Source organism: Chrysemys picta, unplaced genomic scaffold (assembly GCF_011386835.1).
Source record: "Chrysemys picta bellii isolate R12L10 unplaced genomic scaffold, ASM1138683v2 scaf1281, whole genome shotgun sequence".
Classification (NCBI taxonomy): Eukaryota; Metazoa; Chordata; order Testudines; family Emydidae; genus Chrysemys; species Chrysemys picta.
This window is the reverse complement of record NW_027053988.1, coordinates 1,688-18,000: the sequence shown is the minus strand read 5'-3', so window position 1 is coordinate 18,000 and position 16,313 is coordinate 1,688. Positions and strand designations below refer to the sequence as shown.

Sequence of the window (16,313 nt, the reverse complement as noted above, 5' to 3'; positions counted from 1 at the left end):
TTGAATGAGCCAGGTCGGAATGAGCCAGGCCCTCAGAGCCTTCTGTCACCAATCGCCCCAGCAGTCACTGATCCACACCAAACCACGTCCTTCCAGTCAGGCAGTTTCATATGCACACGTCAAACCCTTGGTTTGCCACTCAGACACCACGGTGATGGGCACAGTAAGGACCGAGAGACGCTAAACAGGCAGACAGACAAGGAAATAGTGGCCCTGCCTACAGGTGTGTGTGTGGTGCAAACGGATGAACACCAGTTGCTGGCTGAAGGCACAACCTTAATTCCTGCATCTCCTGTCTGCCAGCTATCGTTCGCTTGGCAGCCTGAGCTCCGATTTCTAACGCAGCGTTTTGCTCTGGCCTATTGTGGTTCTCATGTCCGGGGGCGCCTTGGCCCCTGGTATCAGGAGCGGTGCTAAGGAGGCTGCTTTTCAAAGGTCCTTAAGTAGGGTTGCCAACTTTCTACTTGCACAAAACCAAACGCCCTTGACCCAACCCCTTTCATTCCCTTCCCCAAGGCCCCACCCTCACTCACTCCAGCCCAGCCCACCTCTCTCTGTCGTTCGCTCTCACACCCTCACTCACTTTCACTGGGTTGGAGCTGGGGGTTGGAGTGCAGGGAGGGGTGAGGGCTCCGGTGGGGATGCGGGCTCTGGGATTGGGCTGGAGATTAGGGGGTTGGGGTGCCAGAGGGGGATCCGGGCTGGGACAGAGGGTTGGGGTGCGGACTCTGGGAGGGAGTTTGGGTGCGGGAGGGGGCTCAGGGCTGGGGTAGGGGATTGGGGTGGGGGTGTGGGGTCTGGGAGGGATTAGGGTACAGGAGGGGGTTCCGACCTGGGGCAGGGGGTTGGGGTGCCGGGTGTGAGGTCTGGGAGGGAATTTGGGTGTGGGAGGGGGTTCCGACCTGGGGCAGGGTTTCTGGGTGCGAGCTCCGGCCAGGCGGCGCTTACCTCAGCCAGCTCTTGGTCAATGGCACACCGGTGCTAATGCAGGCTCCTGACCCCTGGTCTCCCTCCGCTGGTAGGCTCTGAGCAAGGCCTGCCCAGAGAACATGGATGACGAGCTCTCGATCCTGCTGACAGCACCCCCCAGCACAGACAAACTCCAGCACATCTTGGAGGTGAGCAGAATGGGGAGGGGCCGCAGGGGTTTTACCTTAGCCCTGGGGACTCCTAGAAAGAAGAGACTGGAAAATCCATGTTTCCATTGGATCCTTCCGAGTATGCATTGGTGATATAAACTCACTGGGTGACCTTGGGGTAACTCACTTCCCCCTTACGGCATCAGTCTTCTCCACTATCAAATCTACACTGGGGAAGAAGGACAGAAGCCCCGACAATCACCTTCACCTCTGGGTGTCTGGTCCTGGGAGCCGAAACCAACTGGACTATCTGCCCCATCTCCTAAACTGCCCTGTCTTTCCCTCCTAGGGCCTTGTCCTTAGTGCTCAGCCTGGCCCCTTCCCAGCTTGTCCCTGACCTTTAAAGGACGCTCCAAGCCCCTCCCATGCCTGCTTCCCTTGGGGTCTCTCTCCTGGCTGAGTACAGGCTGCCCTTCTATCTCTCAGCAGGCCTGGTGTGACAATGCGGTTCTGGCGGAACCCAACTGAGCGTGCCAACTCAGGACAAATTGCTCAAATAGGGCAGTTACAGCCCAAGGCTGGGGTTTTTTCCACCTCTAAGGCAAACCAAACCAGCCAGACTAAGAGGACTTCGGTCTCACCCCACTGGCTAACCGCAAGTCTCACAAGCAATCTCCTTAGACACTCCAGTTTCCCAGTATTACCACCAGTGCCACTCGTTATGGGGACAAATGGTTATGAAAACCAATACCCCAGTAAAAGAAAAAGGTTCTCCTGATCCCAAAGGACCAAGCCCCAAACCCAGGTCAATATACAAATCACATCTTACCCACAAATCACGCTGTTGCCAATCCTTCAGAATCTAAAATCTAAAGGTTTATTCATAAAAGGAAAAAGATAGAGATGAGCGTTAGAATTGGTTAAATGGAATCAATTACATACAGTAATGGCAAAGTTCTTGGTTCAGGCTTGCAGCAGCAATGGAATAAACTGCAGGTTCAAATCAAGTCTCTGGAATACATCCCCCGCTGGGATGGGTCCTCAGTCCTTTGTTCAAAGCTTCAGCTTGTAGCAAAGTTCCTCCAGAGGTATGAAGCAGGATTGAAGACAAGATGGAGATGAGGCATCAGCCTTATATAGTCTTTTCCAGGTGTAAGAACACCTCTTTGTTCTTACTGTGGAAAATTACAGCAAAATGGAGTCTGGAGTCACATGGGCAAGTTCCTGCATACTTTGCTGAGTCTCAAGGCATATTTGCCTTCTCTCAATGGGTCCATTGTATAGCTGATGGTCCTTAATGGGCCATCAAGCAGGCTCGGCAGAGCTAACACCAGTTTGTCTGGGATGTCACCCAGCAGCATAGCATAAGTTTGAAATACAGACAGTATAGAGCCAATATTCATAACTTCAACTACAAAAGTAATACACACATATAGACAGCATAATCATAACCAGTAAACCATAATCTTGTCTTAGACACCCCATTTGACCCCCTTTATACAAGATTTGCGTGCCACTACAGGACCTCGGTTGCAACAATGATCTATATGGTCCCAGATTATATCAATAACGTCACACCTGGGTCCTAGTCACAGGCTGAGTCTTGTCACGTGACCCCCACACTTATTCCCTTCACCCTAGGGACCTGCATCACCTGGGCTAGGTGCAGTTGAGCTCCAACCCCTTTCTGGCCATCTCACCCAGGGACAGGTGGAAACTGGAAACCTGTGGGTAACAGTAACTGGTTGCTCCCAAAGGTGCTGAAGACACAATGGAAGAGGAAATCCTTTGGCCTGGATTGAAATTATTCCGACTGAAAGTGAATGAGAGAAAATAGGTCCAGAGTTCTCTTCCTAGCAGCAGAAAATGTAGCGATTGATAGAGGTTCAGGTCAGAAAGGACCATTATGTGCATCTAGTCGCCCCTCCTGTATAACTCAGGGCTAGAATGTGACCAAGTGGTTCCTTCAGCCAACCATAGCATGGGACTGAGCCAGAGCACGTCTTTTGGAACGACATCCACATGCAGGAGAGCCAGCTGGCTACCAGAAAATCTCTCTTCTGCAGTGACGTGGGGTTAAGGGACACGGGGGAAAAGACATGGCGGCTGTGACTAAACTTAGAGCAGCAAGGCCAGGAAAACCAGGGTTAGGTCCCAGGCCTGGCTATCAGATCTGCTGTTTTCTATTCCTGGCTTTGGGACCATGAGCGAGTCTCTGCACCGCTGGGTGCCTCGGTTTCCCCAGCTATCAAATGGAGCTAATCAAGGTTTTGTTTCTTCTCCCCATTTTACAGGGTGGGAAACCGAGACACAGTTGGGACCTGTCTACACTACAGGTCTGTCGTGCGTTTGTAATCTGCTGACCCCCACATGTTGTTCAGAGCCTATGGACAACACAGCTCCTAAAGGTACGTTTGTTCTGTGCTTATCCCCTCTGTACCAGCAGGGCTGGACAGCATTTCTCACTGTGATGTGGGGAGCAGGTCCTGGGTACTAAGGGTCTGAAGAAGCTCTCAAGGACTAATTTTTTAAAATAATTGTTATCAATGAATTGGGAGAAAACATACAATCACTGCGGATAAGATTGAGGGGTGACAAAATACAGGCAGAGTGGTAATTCCTGATGGGGAGAGGGCAGTGATACAGAGGGATCTGGCTCATTCGGCCAGCTGGACCCATTCAAAGAAAACAAGTTTGAGCAGAGCCCAATGCAAGGTCCTATACGTGGCAACAAGGCACGCCGGCCACACCTCCAGAATGGGGACGTGGATCCAGGAAAGCAGTGACTCTGAAAAGGATTTAGGGGCCAGAGTGGAGAAGCCACTCAACATGAGCTCCCAGTGTGATGCTGTGGTGAACAGGGCTAAAGCCATCATTAGACGTAGGAGCAGAGCCGTGAGTAGGATAGGGAGGTGACACAGCAGCAGTGAGACTGCTATTGGAATACTGCCTCCAGTCTTGGTGTCCTCCTTTGAAAAAGATGGTCCTAGAAATTGGAGCTGGGGCAGCAAAGAGCCATGAAATGTTCTGAGGGCTGGAGAAAAATGCCTTCTAGTGAGCTATGGAAAGAGCTCAACCTGTTTAGCTTATCAAAAGAAGATTGAAGGGGACTTCATTGAAGTGTTGAAGTGCCTTAATGGAGAGAAAATACTGGGTATTAAAGGGCTCTCTAGTCTAGCAGAGAAAGGCAGAACAAGACCCAATGGCTGGAAGGTGAAAAGAGACAAATTCCTATGACAAATAAGGCACAAATATTCAACAGCGAGGATGATTGACCACAGGAAGAAGCTACCAAGGAAAGTGGTGGATTCTCCATCTCTTGATGTCATTAATAAAGACTAGATGCCTTTCCGGAATGTGTTTGCCCCAAAAGTAGCTATTGTGGTAGACAGGAGGCCTGTGATATGCAGGGGGTCAGATTAGATGCTCTAACGGTCTCTGCTGCCCATAAAGTCTACTCATTTCTGAGAAACCGAGTGTAGCATAGGGAGCAGCTTGTGATGTTTTACTGTCTAGCCGGCTTGCTTTCTAGAATGAACACTCATTGAGTGGGGTGATCCACAGGGAGTAGCTCAAACCTCCAAAGTGTCAGCCCTGTGGCAGGACATTAGCACTGCAGGGGAGGGGTGGGTGTGGCAGTGACATCACAAAGGCCTTTTGCAGAACCTCAGCCTATTGGCCAAAGGTGCAGGGGAGGTGGTGACCTCACAGAGGGATGCTGACATCAGCCAGGCAGGACAGGGGCGCAGGGCCAGGGAAACCTCAAAGTCCCCTGTAGCTTTGCTTCAGCAAGTCCCCTTCTCGAGATCTCTCTTTGAGGTCTGAGAGAGTATTTGGGTTCATGTATGTGAGCACCAGGAGGAACCTCTTTTGAGTTTTCTCCTTTCTTTTTCCTGATTTCACTAGAAAACTGACGTCCCTGTTTAGACGGTAAGAGCCTCCGAGAGGTTTGGAACCTGTTGAGTCTGATGCATCTGGCGCCAGCTGAATTTTAGGCATGGAAAACACTAGCTTAAGATGGCCAAATTTTATTCCCCACCTGGGATTTTGTCCCTTAGAATCTCTGGGGACATTAAGGTTTGTCCTTTTTGTTTTACCTTTTCCTCCATCCCTCCATCCTTTCTCTTCATCTCTTACTTCTTTTGTCCTTTCCCCGTTCCCCTCCCACCACCAGGAGGGGTGTGTGTGTGTCGTGGGGGGTGCTCTACAACTCCCATTGTGGGAGGTCCACCGAAAAATGTGGCGTTGAAATAGTGTTCAGACAGTGATCCCCAGCGGTGACCTGGGCCATCCTTTGGGCTCTCTGGTGAGAACCCTCATCCCCCCGCCCCTCGGTCTCTACCCTGATTGGCTGAGCAGGGGGTTATTGACAGGGAGGAGACTCAGGTCCCTGTTGTTTTCTTTTAAGACCAAGTAAATAGTCATAACCAGTCATATGTTCAACAAATTTTGCTGCTTCTCTGCAGTTCATTATTTTCTCTACCATTCCAGTTCTCCTAAAATACTTGCTGAATAATTACTATGAAATCTAAAGGTGGAGAATTACTTCAAGTCAAAGTTGCAGAAACTATCAGAAGCCTGCATCCCAAGAAAGGGGGGGAAATTCTTAGGCAGGAGTTGTAGACCAAGTTGGATGAGCAAGCATCTCAGAGAGTTGATTAAGAAAAAGCAGAAAGCCTACAAGGTGTGGAAGATGGGAGTGATCAGCAAGGAAAGCTACCTTACTGAGGTCAGAAAATGTAGGGACAAAGTGAGAAAGGCCGAAAGCCATGTAGAGTTGGACCTTGCAAAGGGAATTCAAACCAATAGTAAAAGGTGTAAAAGGTTCTATAGCCATATAAATAAGAAAACAAAGAAAGAAGTGGGACCGCTAAACACTGAGGATGGAGTGGAGGTTAAGGATAATCTAGGCATGGCCCAATATCTAAACAAATACTTTGCCTCAGTCTTTAAGAGGCTAATGAGGAGCTTAGAGATAATGGTAGGATGACAAATGGGAATGAGGATATGGAGGTAGATATTACCACATCTGAGTTAGAAGCCAAACTCGAACAGTTTAATGGGACTAAATCGGGGGTCCCAGATAATCTTCATCCAAGAATATTAAAGGAACTGGCATATGAAATTGCAAGCCCATTAGCAAAAAATGTTAATGAATCAGTAAACTCAGGGGTTGTTCCGTATGACTGGAGAATTGCTAACATAGTTCCTAGCTTTAAGAAAGGGGAAAAAAGTGATCTGGGTAACTACAGGCCTGTTAGTTTGACATCTGTAGTATGCAAGGTCTCAGAAAATGTTTTGAAGGAGAAAGTAGTTAAGGACATTGAGGTCAATGGTAATTGGGACATAATACAACATGGCTTTACAAAAGGTAGAGCGTGCCAAACCAACCTGATCTCCTTCTTTGAGAAGGTCACAGATTTTTTAGACAAAGGAAACGCAGTGGATCTAATTTCCCTCGATTTCAGTAAGGCATTTGATACGGTTCCACATGGGGAATTATTAGCTAAATTGGAAAAGATGAGGATCAATATGAAAATTGAAAGGTGGATAAGGAATTGGTTAAAGGGGAGACTACAACGGGTCGTACTGAAAGGTGAACTGTCAGGCTGGAGGGAGGTTATAGTGGAGTTCTTATATTATGGGAACAAGTAAATAACTTTTCCTTATTCACTTTCTTCACATCACTCATGATTTCATATACCTCTATCATATCCCCCCATAGTCTCCTCTTTTCCAAGCTGAAAAGTCCTAGCCTCTTTAATCTCTCCTCATATGGGACCCCTTCCAAACCTCTAATCATTTTAATTGCCCTTCTCTGAACCTTTTCTAATGCCAGTATATATTTTTTTGAGATGAGGAGACCACATCTGTACACAGTATTCAAGATGTGGGTGTACCATGGATTTATATAAGGGCAATAAGATATTCTCCGTCTTATTCTCTATCCCCTTTTTAATGATTCCTAACATCCTGTTTGCTTTTTTGACTGCCGCTGCACACTGCGTGGAAGTCTTCAGAGAACTATCCACGATGACTCCAAGATCTTTTTCCTGATTCGTTGTAGCTAAATTAGCCCCCATCATATTGTATGTATAGTTGGGGTTATTTTTCCCAATGTGCATTACTTTACGTTGTCCACATTAAATTTCATTTGCCATTTTGTTGCCCAATCACTTAGTTTTGGGAGATCTTTTTGAAGTTCTTCACAGTCTGCTTTGGTCTTAACTATCTTGAGCACTTTAGTATCATCTGCAAACTTTGCCACCTCACTTTTTACCCCTTTCTCCAGATCATTTATGAATAAGTTGAATAGCATTGGTCCTAGGACTGACCCTTGGGGAACACCACTAGTTACCCCTCTCCATTCTGAAAATTTACCATTTATTCCTACCCTTTGTTCCCTGTCTTTTAACCAGTTCTCAATCCATGAAAGGATCTTCCCTCTTATCCCATGACAACTTAATTTACATAAGACCCTTTGGTGAGGGACCTTGTCAAAGGCTTTCTGGAAATCTAAGTACACTATATCCACTGGATCCCCCTTGTCCACATGTTTGTTGACCCCTTCAAAGAACTCTAATAGATTAGTAAGACATGATTTCCCTTTACCTAAACTATGTTGACTTTTGCCCAACAATTTATGTTCTTCTATGTGTCTGACAATTTTATTCTTTACAATTGTTTCAACTAATTTGCCCGTTACTGACATTAGACTTACTGGTCTGTAATTGCCGGGATCACCAATAGTGCCCTTTTTAAATATTGGTGTTACATTAGCTATCTTCCAGTCATGGATACAGAAGCTGATTTAAAGGACAGGTTACAAACCATAATTAGTAGTTCCGCAATTTCACATCTGAGTTCTTTCAGAACTCTTGGGTCAATGTCATCTGGTCCCAGTGACTTATCAGTTAATTCCAAAACCTTCTCTAGTAACACCGCAATCTGTGACAATTCCTGAGATTTGTCAGCTACAAATGCTGGCTGAGGTTTGGGAATGGCTGGAAGGTGAAAAGAGACAAATTCCTATGACAAATAAGGCACAAATATTCAACAGCGAGGATGACTGACCACAGGAAGAAGCTACCAAGGAAAGTGGTGGATTCTCCGTCTCTTGATGTCATTTAATAAAGACTACATGCCTTTCTGGAATGTGTTTACCCCAAAAGTAGCTATTGTGGTAGACAGGAGGCCTGTGATATGCAGGGGGTCAGATTAGATGCTCTAACTGTCTCTTCTGGCCATAAAGTCTACTCATTTCTGAGAAACCGAGTGTAGTATTGGGAGCAGCATCTGATGTTTTACTGTCTAGCCGGCTTGCTTCCTAGAATGAACACTCATTGAGTGAGGTGATCCACAGAGAGTAGCTCAAACCTCCAAAGTGTCTGGCCTGCGGCAGGACATTAGCACTGCAGGGGAGGGGTGTGTGTGGGAGTGACATCACAAAGGCCTTTTGCAGGACATCAGCCTATTGGTCAAAGGTGCTGGGGAGGTGGTGACCTCACAGAGAGATGCTGACATCAGCCAGGCAGGACAGGGGCGCAGGGCCAGGGAAACCTCAGAGTCCCCTGTAGCTTTCCTTCAGCAAGTCTCCTTCTCGAGGTCTCTCTTTGAGGACTGAGAGAGTATTAGGGGTCACGTACATGAGCGCCAGGAGGAACCTCTTTTGAGTTTTCTCCTTTCTTTTTCCTGATTTTACTAGAAAACAGACGTCCCTGTTTAGAAGGTAAGAGCCTCCGAGAGGTTTGGAACCTGTTCAGTCTGATGCATCTGGCGCCAGCTGAATTCTAGGCATGGAAAACACTAGCTTAAGGTGGCCGAATTTTATTCCCCACCTGGGATTTTGTCCCTTAGAATCACTGGGGACATTAGGGTTTGTCCTTTTTGTTTTACCTTTTCCTCCATCCCTCCCTCCTTTCTCTTCATCTCTTACTTCTTTTGTCCTTTCCTCTGTTCCCCTCCCACCACCAGGAGGACTCTGTGTGTGTGTCGTGGGGAGTGCTCTGCAATGGGAACAGGGACAATTCTCCAACTTTGGGCAGTCGAGAGCCTGGGTGAGATAAGGGGCGTTAAAGCCCTTTGTAAAGGAGAAAGGGGAGTTTCATGGTGTTGAGCACCAAGGAATTCTAAACTTTGCTAAAACATCTAGTCTGCAGAAACCAGAAATGGTTGGGGCCACGTTGTAACCATTGTCTTTTTTAAAGCCCATTGAGGGATGTGAGTCCCACCCTTTTAGGTATCTGGGGTGCTGGGAGAAGAGAAGAGGTGCCTGTCTCCATTTTATGGCCTCAACAAACTAAGTGCTGTGCCCCAGTTCTCGTCAGAGATCCCTGAAAAAGAACGTCTTCCCATCCATTAACATACCTGGAAAGATACTGGAACTCCTTATTAAACAATCAGTTTGTCAGCACCTACAGGACAATTTGGTTCTTAGGACTAGTGAGCATGGACTTGTCAAGAACAAATCATTCCAAACCAATCCTAGCTCCTACTTTGGCAGGGTTACGGGCCTAGTGGAGGTGGGTAAACAGTAGATGTGATCCATCTTGGTGTTAATAAGGACATTCTCACAAGCAAACTAGGGAGATGTGGTCTAGATGCAATTAGTATAATATGTGTGCACAGATGGTTGAAAGCCCGTACTCCAACTGCCCAGAACCAAACACTCCTCCTCCTGGGCAGTGCGCTCTGACCTCTAATGGTCAGATGCTGCTTAGCACTGTCAGAGCAGCTTTTGCTGGGGGATTCTCCCAGCACTTTCCAATAGTGGGAAAGTATGAAATCCCCATTTGACTGCTGGGGACAGAGCCTAGAGCGGGGAGCAACTTACCCAAAGTCCCACAGGTCAATAGGAAACCAGCAATGGAACCCAGGAGTCCTGACTCCCAGTTCCCTGCTCCAGTCACTCCAGCGGAGCACACTCCCTCTCAAAGCAGGGGGACCGGACATGAAGGCCTGGTTGTAATTGCCAGCTATGGGAGGGAGTGTGCAGCAGTGGTTAGTGAAGGGGCCTGGAAATAAGGACTGCTGGGTCCCATCCCTGGCTCTGACACTTGGTGTGACCCTGAGCCAGTAGCTTCCCCACCCCAGGCCTGTTTCCCATCAGTAGGGTTGGGGTAGCAGCCCCTACAGACCAGGGGGGTTGGGAGGCTCCAGGAAGGTGTGTAAAGTGCCGGGATGTCAGGATCCCGGAGGTGCTGTCACCCCCGCATTAGGCCAGTGTTCTGCACCCCCTGCTGCTGGTTGAGTTTCTCTGTCCCTTGGCAATAAGATAGACTCTTGTTTTCACAGCCAGTCGATCGCCCAGTGCTATCCCCCTGCCTGCTGGCTGGGCAGGGTAACTCCTCAGGTCACCACCACCCTCTCCAGCCTGCCTTGGCTTTGGGGAGTGAGGAGGAGGGCGAGGGACGATACTGAACATCCTCCATCCATCGCTCCGTCAGCAGAGCAAGTGAGTGGCATTAGGGTTCCCCGTTGGCGTCCCCTGTCTGTCTGGGGAGAGGCAGAAAGAGGGGGAAAGAATCTCTCCCAAAGGAGATTGGATTTGCAAACCGCCCCCAGGAGCCCCTCGCTCTCAGACCGGGGAGGGGCTTCTCCAGAGCCGTCTCCAGTGTGTTTGGAAAGGTCCCAGCAATGGGGCTCCCAACGCTTCCCTTGTGGGAGACCGTTCTCCAGGCTGAGCGTCTCTGAGCTGGGCCAGACCCTGTGAGCTGCTGAGCAAGGAAATCAATGGGAAAGGTGGGGGTCCTGGCCTTGCTCTGCCTCGGGACTTTGACCTGGGGAATGGTTTCCCAGGAGAAGTCCAGACTCCTGGGTTCTGTTCCTTCTCTAGCCTGGGGGGGAGTGTGGCCTGGGACGGCAGGAGGGAGCTGCTTGTCCAAAGTGACTGAGCCCAGTGATGGAAAAGGAGGAGACTCCCCGGGCATTGCAGCCCCAGAGGTTACGAGGGGGAACGCTGGGAGCAGATCATGCAATGAACTCCTGCCAGTGCGTGTAGATTGCATTACATGCACCCCTGTGGGGGGAGGAGGAGCTGCTCTGGCTGGGGCAGGGATGGGGAGGGACCAAACAGGCTGGTTAGTGAGAGGCTGCCTTGACCCCAGACTCACGCCCGCTCCCCGCTCGGTTCCAGGGTGGCCAGGCTCCTGAGGATGTTCAGGAAGAAGGCTCTGCAGGTGGCTCCAGAGCCTGAGGGAAGCAGCTGCCATCTTCCCCGGGAGCAGAGCGGCTCCTCCGTCCACACTGGCGGGGAAGGAGCTCCCGGCCAGGCCAGGAGGTGGAAGTGCCCAGTCTTCTGGCGGAGAAAACCCGCTCCCAGCGCAGGCGCCGAGGTGGGAGAGGCCAGGTCGAAATGGAGCTGGGCCAGGCTGCGTCTGGGCAGGCAGGACCCAGCGCAGGAGGGGAGCCGGGCAGAGTGACTCTGGGACATGTTGTGTGGGCAGCAGCAGCCCCAGGAGCCCAGCCCTGATTCCCAGCAGGAGGCATCGCCCGGCCCGGTCAGTGAGGACCTTCCAGCCTCCCCAGGGCAGGAGGTGGAGGATCCCTGTCCCACCACCAGCAGCTCGGCCCGCTTCCCATGGGACAGCAGCAGTGCCTGGGACTCGGGCAGCAGCGAGGCCGATGGGCGCCGCAGCTTTGTTCCAGGTGAGGAGTCAGGCTGGGCTCAGGGAGAGGTGAGGGCGGGGCTGTGAACACCCTGGGCCCAGGCCCTCGATCAGTGCTATGGGGGCGGATCCCCAGCCCAGGGGTCTGGCCTGAGCCACATGAACCCCACTGACACTAGATGCTGCCACTTTGGTCCTCGGTGCTCCAGTTGGGGGGAGGCACCTCCCAGGGAGTCCAGGACAGCGTGGGGGGGTCTCTTTGCTATGGGCTCCTGCAGGAGTTGGGGGCTGAAGGCATCACTGAGACGGGGGAGTGTGGGGCCCGATCTGCCCTGGGTCCCGGAGGTGGGAAGGGGACACATTGCCCCAGCGTGCCCCTGTCCTTCCCCCGAGTGGCAGCAGGCGTCACCCTGTCCCCTTCTCTCCCTGGTGCAGGGACCGCCAGGGACTCAGGGGACGAGGAGGAGGAATGGGTGGACGTGGCCACAGAGGAGGCTGCTCTCAATAACAGCCGAGAGCAGCTCCAAGACGGAGAAAAGGTACAAACGTTCCCCAGCTGTGCTGGAACCGAGACTGTCCTGCCCCTTCCCAGCACCTGACCCCCTGCAGAGGGTCTTGTCCCTGATGATCCACCAGCCCTAATGGGGACCTTTCTCCTCCATGATCTGGGACCCCAGAGGTGGGGGTGTCTGTCACACACCAGCCGGGTCTCCTCCCCCCACAGGCACTGTCCCAGTTCCTGACCCTGCTTGTGGTGGAGTGGTGGGTGATTTGGACAATGGGCGGGTCCCCACTATCCCCCATTCAGGCCTGAGTCCTGCAGCTGCTGTGTGGGGGCAGGGAGGTCCCTGGCTAACTGGCTCTCTCTCCCCTAACCCCACTCCTGGTGGGTGCAGGAGGAGGCCCAGCAGCTCGTGTTCCTGCACGTCATCCACCCTGCGTCTCGCTGCACAGCAGAGAGGGCAGGACACACTGGAGCCGCACTGCTGCAAGGCGGCTGTGGCGGAGAGGATTGTGGTGAGCGAGACACGGCGCCCAGAGGGAGGACAGAGACATGGGAGGGGCAGGGGTCTCCCCAGGCCAATGGATGGGGGATGGCTGGTGCTGGAGGGGCAGCTGAGGGCAGAGATTGCTGGGGCTGAAGACTGGGGAGAAGAGACGGGAGAAATTCGGAGAGTGGTCACTATTGGGCAGGAATCGGAGGAGTGGGGGGCAGGTGGGGGGATCCTGCTGGTTGTGTGGGGCCCTGGCTGTGTAATCTCCTCACTGGGAAGTGTCAGTGAGGCCCGAATCTCACACGCTCCTTTGGGTCTCACAGGAGCTCATTGAGGAGCTGCCTGATAACTCTCCACCCAGCGCCGTCCTCGCCAACTCCCTGATTGCTGTGGGCAACCTCAGGTACCGAGACCCGCCGGCCCGGTTCCCCTAACCCCAGTGCTGCTCAGGCCCAGGGCTGGGAGTCACTGCCCCTCCCACTCCCAGGTCACCGCCCAAGGGTGGCTCCTCTGGCAGAGGTGCGGGGAAAGTTCACTCTCTCCTGGCTGGGCTGTTCTTTTCACTCCAGTAACATTGGAACGGCTTTGGGGAGAGGCTCACACCCAGGATCAGATACAGGAGGGGCAGCAGGGTGCAGGGAACAGGGGCTATTCCTGCCCTGCCACTGTCTGTGTGAGAAACCTTGGCCTTGTCATTCCCTGGCTCGGTGCCTCAGTTTCCCTTCTTGCCAGCCTGTGCCTATTTCCCTGCAGTTTCACCTGCGTGTTGGTGCCAGTCCCATCCCCGTACTGCACAGTCTAATACCGGCTCCTCTCTCTTGCCAGCACCATGACACCTGCCCTGGAGCCAGAGCTGGAGACCCACCTCCTCCGAGCTGCCCTGCACGCCGTCTTCACCCTGGGCATGGAGAAGGACACCGCCCAAGTTCAGGTAGATCATGCTAAAGTCATGGATTGAAGAGCCAGCTGTCATCCTGCCATGAGTCCTTGCTAATTGCCTGCAGTGGGATGTGAAGGAGAGAGGCCAGGATATGTGTTTGGGGGTCTCACCAGTGCTTCCCAGAGACCCCACTTCCCATCCTGTGGCAAGTTTAGCCCCAGTTTCCCTAATTCTGACCCATGGCTCTCCCTTGCTTTCAGGATCTGCCTAGGGTCTTGCCAGACCTCCTGGACGCCATGCTGGGGAACCTGCTGGCAGAGTCCCCAGACACCGACAGGCTCCAGTACATCTTGGAGGTGAGCCCGATGAGAGGGGTGGGGGCAATTTTACCTTCACTCTTAGATCCATTTTCCAGTCTGTCCTCCTAGCCGGGCCCCCAGTGGGCATCCTTGGTCAGGGCAGTCAGTGCAATGCTTCCTTTCCCCACAGCACATTAACTACTGGATCATGTCCAGGGTGCCGCGAGAGAGAGCCAGGGCCGTTAAGAGCAGCACGGCCCTGCTCAGATTCACCATCACCCTCCCTGAGTTTGACATAAGTGACCTCTGACTGTGCTCCAGGTTCATGCCTCCCTGTCATCCTGGAGCAGCTGGGGAAGCAAGTCCTCATGGAGGGCCCTGTCCACAGCCCTGTGCTCCAGGCTTCCTTGGGGGCAGAGGAAATTAAGGGTCTGGCTCTAGCTCCTATCCTCTAGCATCTCCTGCAGAGGGGCTGAGGGGAAGGAGAGTCCTGGCCCGGGGGGACTGGGAGCTAACAGGAAAATGCTGATGGAGTCCCCCCTCCCTCTCCCGTCCATTAGAACTCAGCGGAATTCCCCAGGATGGGTCACCACATGGCACAGCTGGCTCTGTCCGTCAGTGACCCAGCCAAGGACATCAGCCGGCAGGCCAGGGAGGGGCTTTACCGGCTCTACCAGCTGCTGCTGCACCAGAGGGGTAAGGAACCCAGCTGGGAAATGGCACCCGCTAGAAGAGTGAGACTGGGACCCCAGCCAATTTCTCCGAGACTGACCCCGGCTGGAGGATGAGTCTCTCTATCACTTTCTGTGTTCCACACCACGCCCTGCAATTCTGTTGGGCCAGGCACGCAGCGAGGACTCTGCCCACTGTGCAGCCACCAATGGGATTGGAAGGACACAAGCCCTGCAACCAGAAGGACAAATGTGTGTGTCTCTCTCTCCCTGTCACCTACTCCCTCCTGGGGGAAACCCAGCAGCTGATGGGGGAAAAGATGAGCAGCTGCATTAGCCTCAGGAGATTGGGGCGGGGCCCAGGCCTCATTCCCATCCTGTGGCCATTCGCTGGCCTGGCACAAGGAGCCTGGTGGGGAATGAAAGGGAGAGCAGGTGCTCCTGGGAAGGGAGATGAATTCACCTCCATGAGCAGGAGCGAGCCAGCTTGTCCCCGGAGCAGCTCCACCCAGCTCTTTAGCCAGGTTAATTAATGACCAGCTTTGCTTTATCCCAGACTTACGTTCTTAGGACAGGGTGCTATCGCTCTTGGGAAGGGCAGGAGAGTCCCCCAAGTGCCCTCTGCGAGACTCTCCTGTCCCACAGGGCCGCACCCAATTCCTAGTGGTCTGGTGTCTGTGTCACCCGAGCCACCACCCAGAGTTGCTCCCATAACTGGCAGCCTGGGAGGCCAAGGACTGACGGGTGATGGCGTCTGACCAGGCAGGGCTGAGGCACATGGGCAGGGGACGCTTGTCCTGCTGCTGGCAAGGCTGGACCCATTCTGGAGAGAACAGGAGGATTCAGTCAGCAGTAGGGTTACCATGTCTAATAAATAAAAAAAAGAGGACCCTCCACGGGCCCTGACCCCGCCCATTTCCCCACCCCCTAGCCCCGCCCCAACTCCGCCCCTTCCCCGCCCTAACTCAGCCCCCTCCTCCCTCCCACTCCCAGCCATGGGGAAAGGGCTGCCCCAGCGCTACCGGCTTCACGGTTTGCCGGGCAGCCCCCAGACTCTGCGCCCCCGACTGGCGCTTCCCCAGCGCAGCTGGAGCCCGGGAAGGGAAGTGCCTGGCTGGCGGCTGGGGGTCCGGAGGCAGGGGGGGCTGCCCGAAGCCGGTAGCGCTGGCTCGGGCAGCTCGGCTCTTAAAGTCTGAGAGGGGAGGAGCGGAGCAGATCAGAGCAGCCGCGGGAGGGGAAGTGCCCGGCCGGCATTTTCCCGGACATGTTTGGCTTTTTGGCAATTCCCCCCGGACAGACGTTTGATTGCCGAAAAGCAGGACATGTCCGGGAAAAACCGGACGTATGGTAACCCTAGTCAGCAGGGGCTGCCGATCCGTCCCATTCACCAGGGCTGCCATCCTGCGGCTTCAGCATTAGTGGCTGGGGTGACTTGGGGAAAGGTCTCAACCTCCCCACATCCCACTTCACTGCTGCCAGAATCCCTCCTGCTCCCCCCGCTACAGTCCCCTCCCTACCCAACCTGGGTGGGGCTGGAGGAGTGGGGTCTGAGAACTTGAGCTGTGGATTGGAGGTGGAACAGCTGTCAGGGGCACTGAGGGGGAAGTGGCAGGAGCTCCCCGTACAAGGAGGGGGGTTGCCACTGGAGGTCACTAGGAAGGACAACAAGACTCCATCCTGGGAATCAGGAGGGGGAATCCATCCCTCAGAGCTGGGCAGGGGCTGGGAGGAAATGCTGCTGGTTCCAGGGGCCGTTAATCCCCCCTGATTCCTCGGAGGCGT

At 53.0% G+C, this 16,313-nt stretch overlaps 1 protein-coding gene across 1 annotated transcript; it reads left to right on the top strand.

Annotated features, from left to right (window-relative positions):
- Positions 1–11,240: 11,240 nt before the first annotated feature.
- Positions 11,241–15,820, top strand: LOC135979844 (uncharacterized). Its single transcript, XM_065580011.1, has 7 exons — positions 11,241–11,726; positions 12,122–12,225; positions 12,583–12,703; positions 13,005–13,084; positions 13,507–13,612; positions 13,822–13,917; positions 14,421–15,820. Exons 1-7 carry the CDS (start codon positions 11,703–11,705, stop codon positions 14,646–14,648), a joined length of 759 nt encoding a protein of 252 aa, XP_065436083.1. The 5' UTR covers positions 11,241–11,702; the 3' UTR covers positions 14,649–15,820.
- Positions 15,821–16,313: the final 493 nt, after the last annotated feature.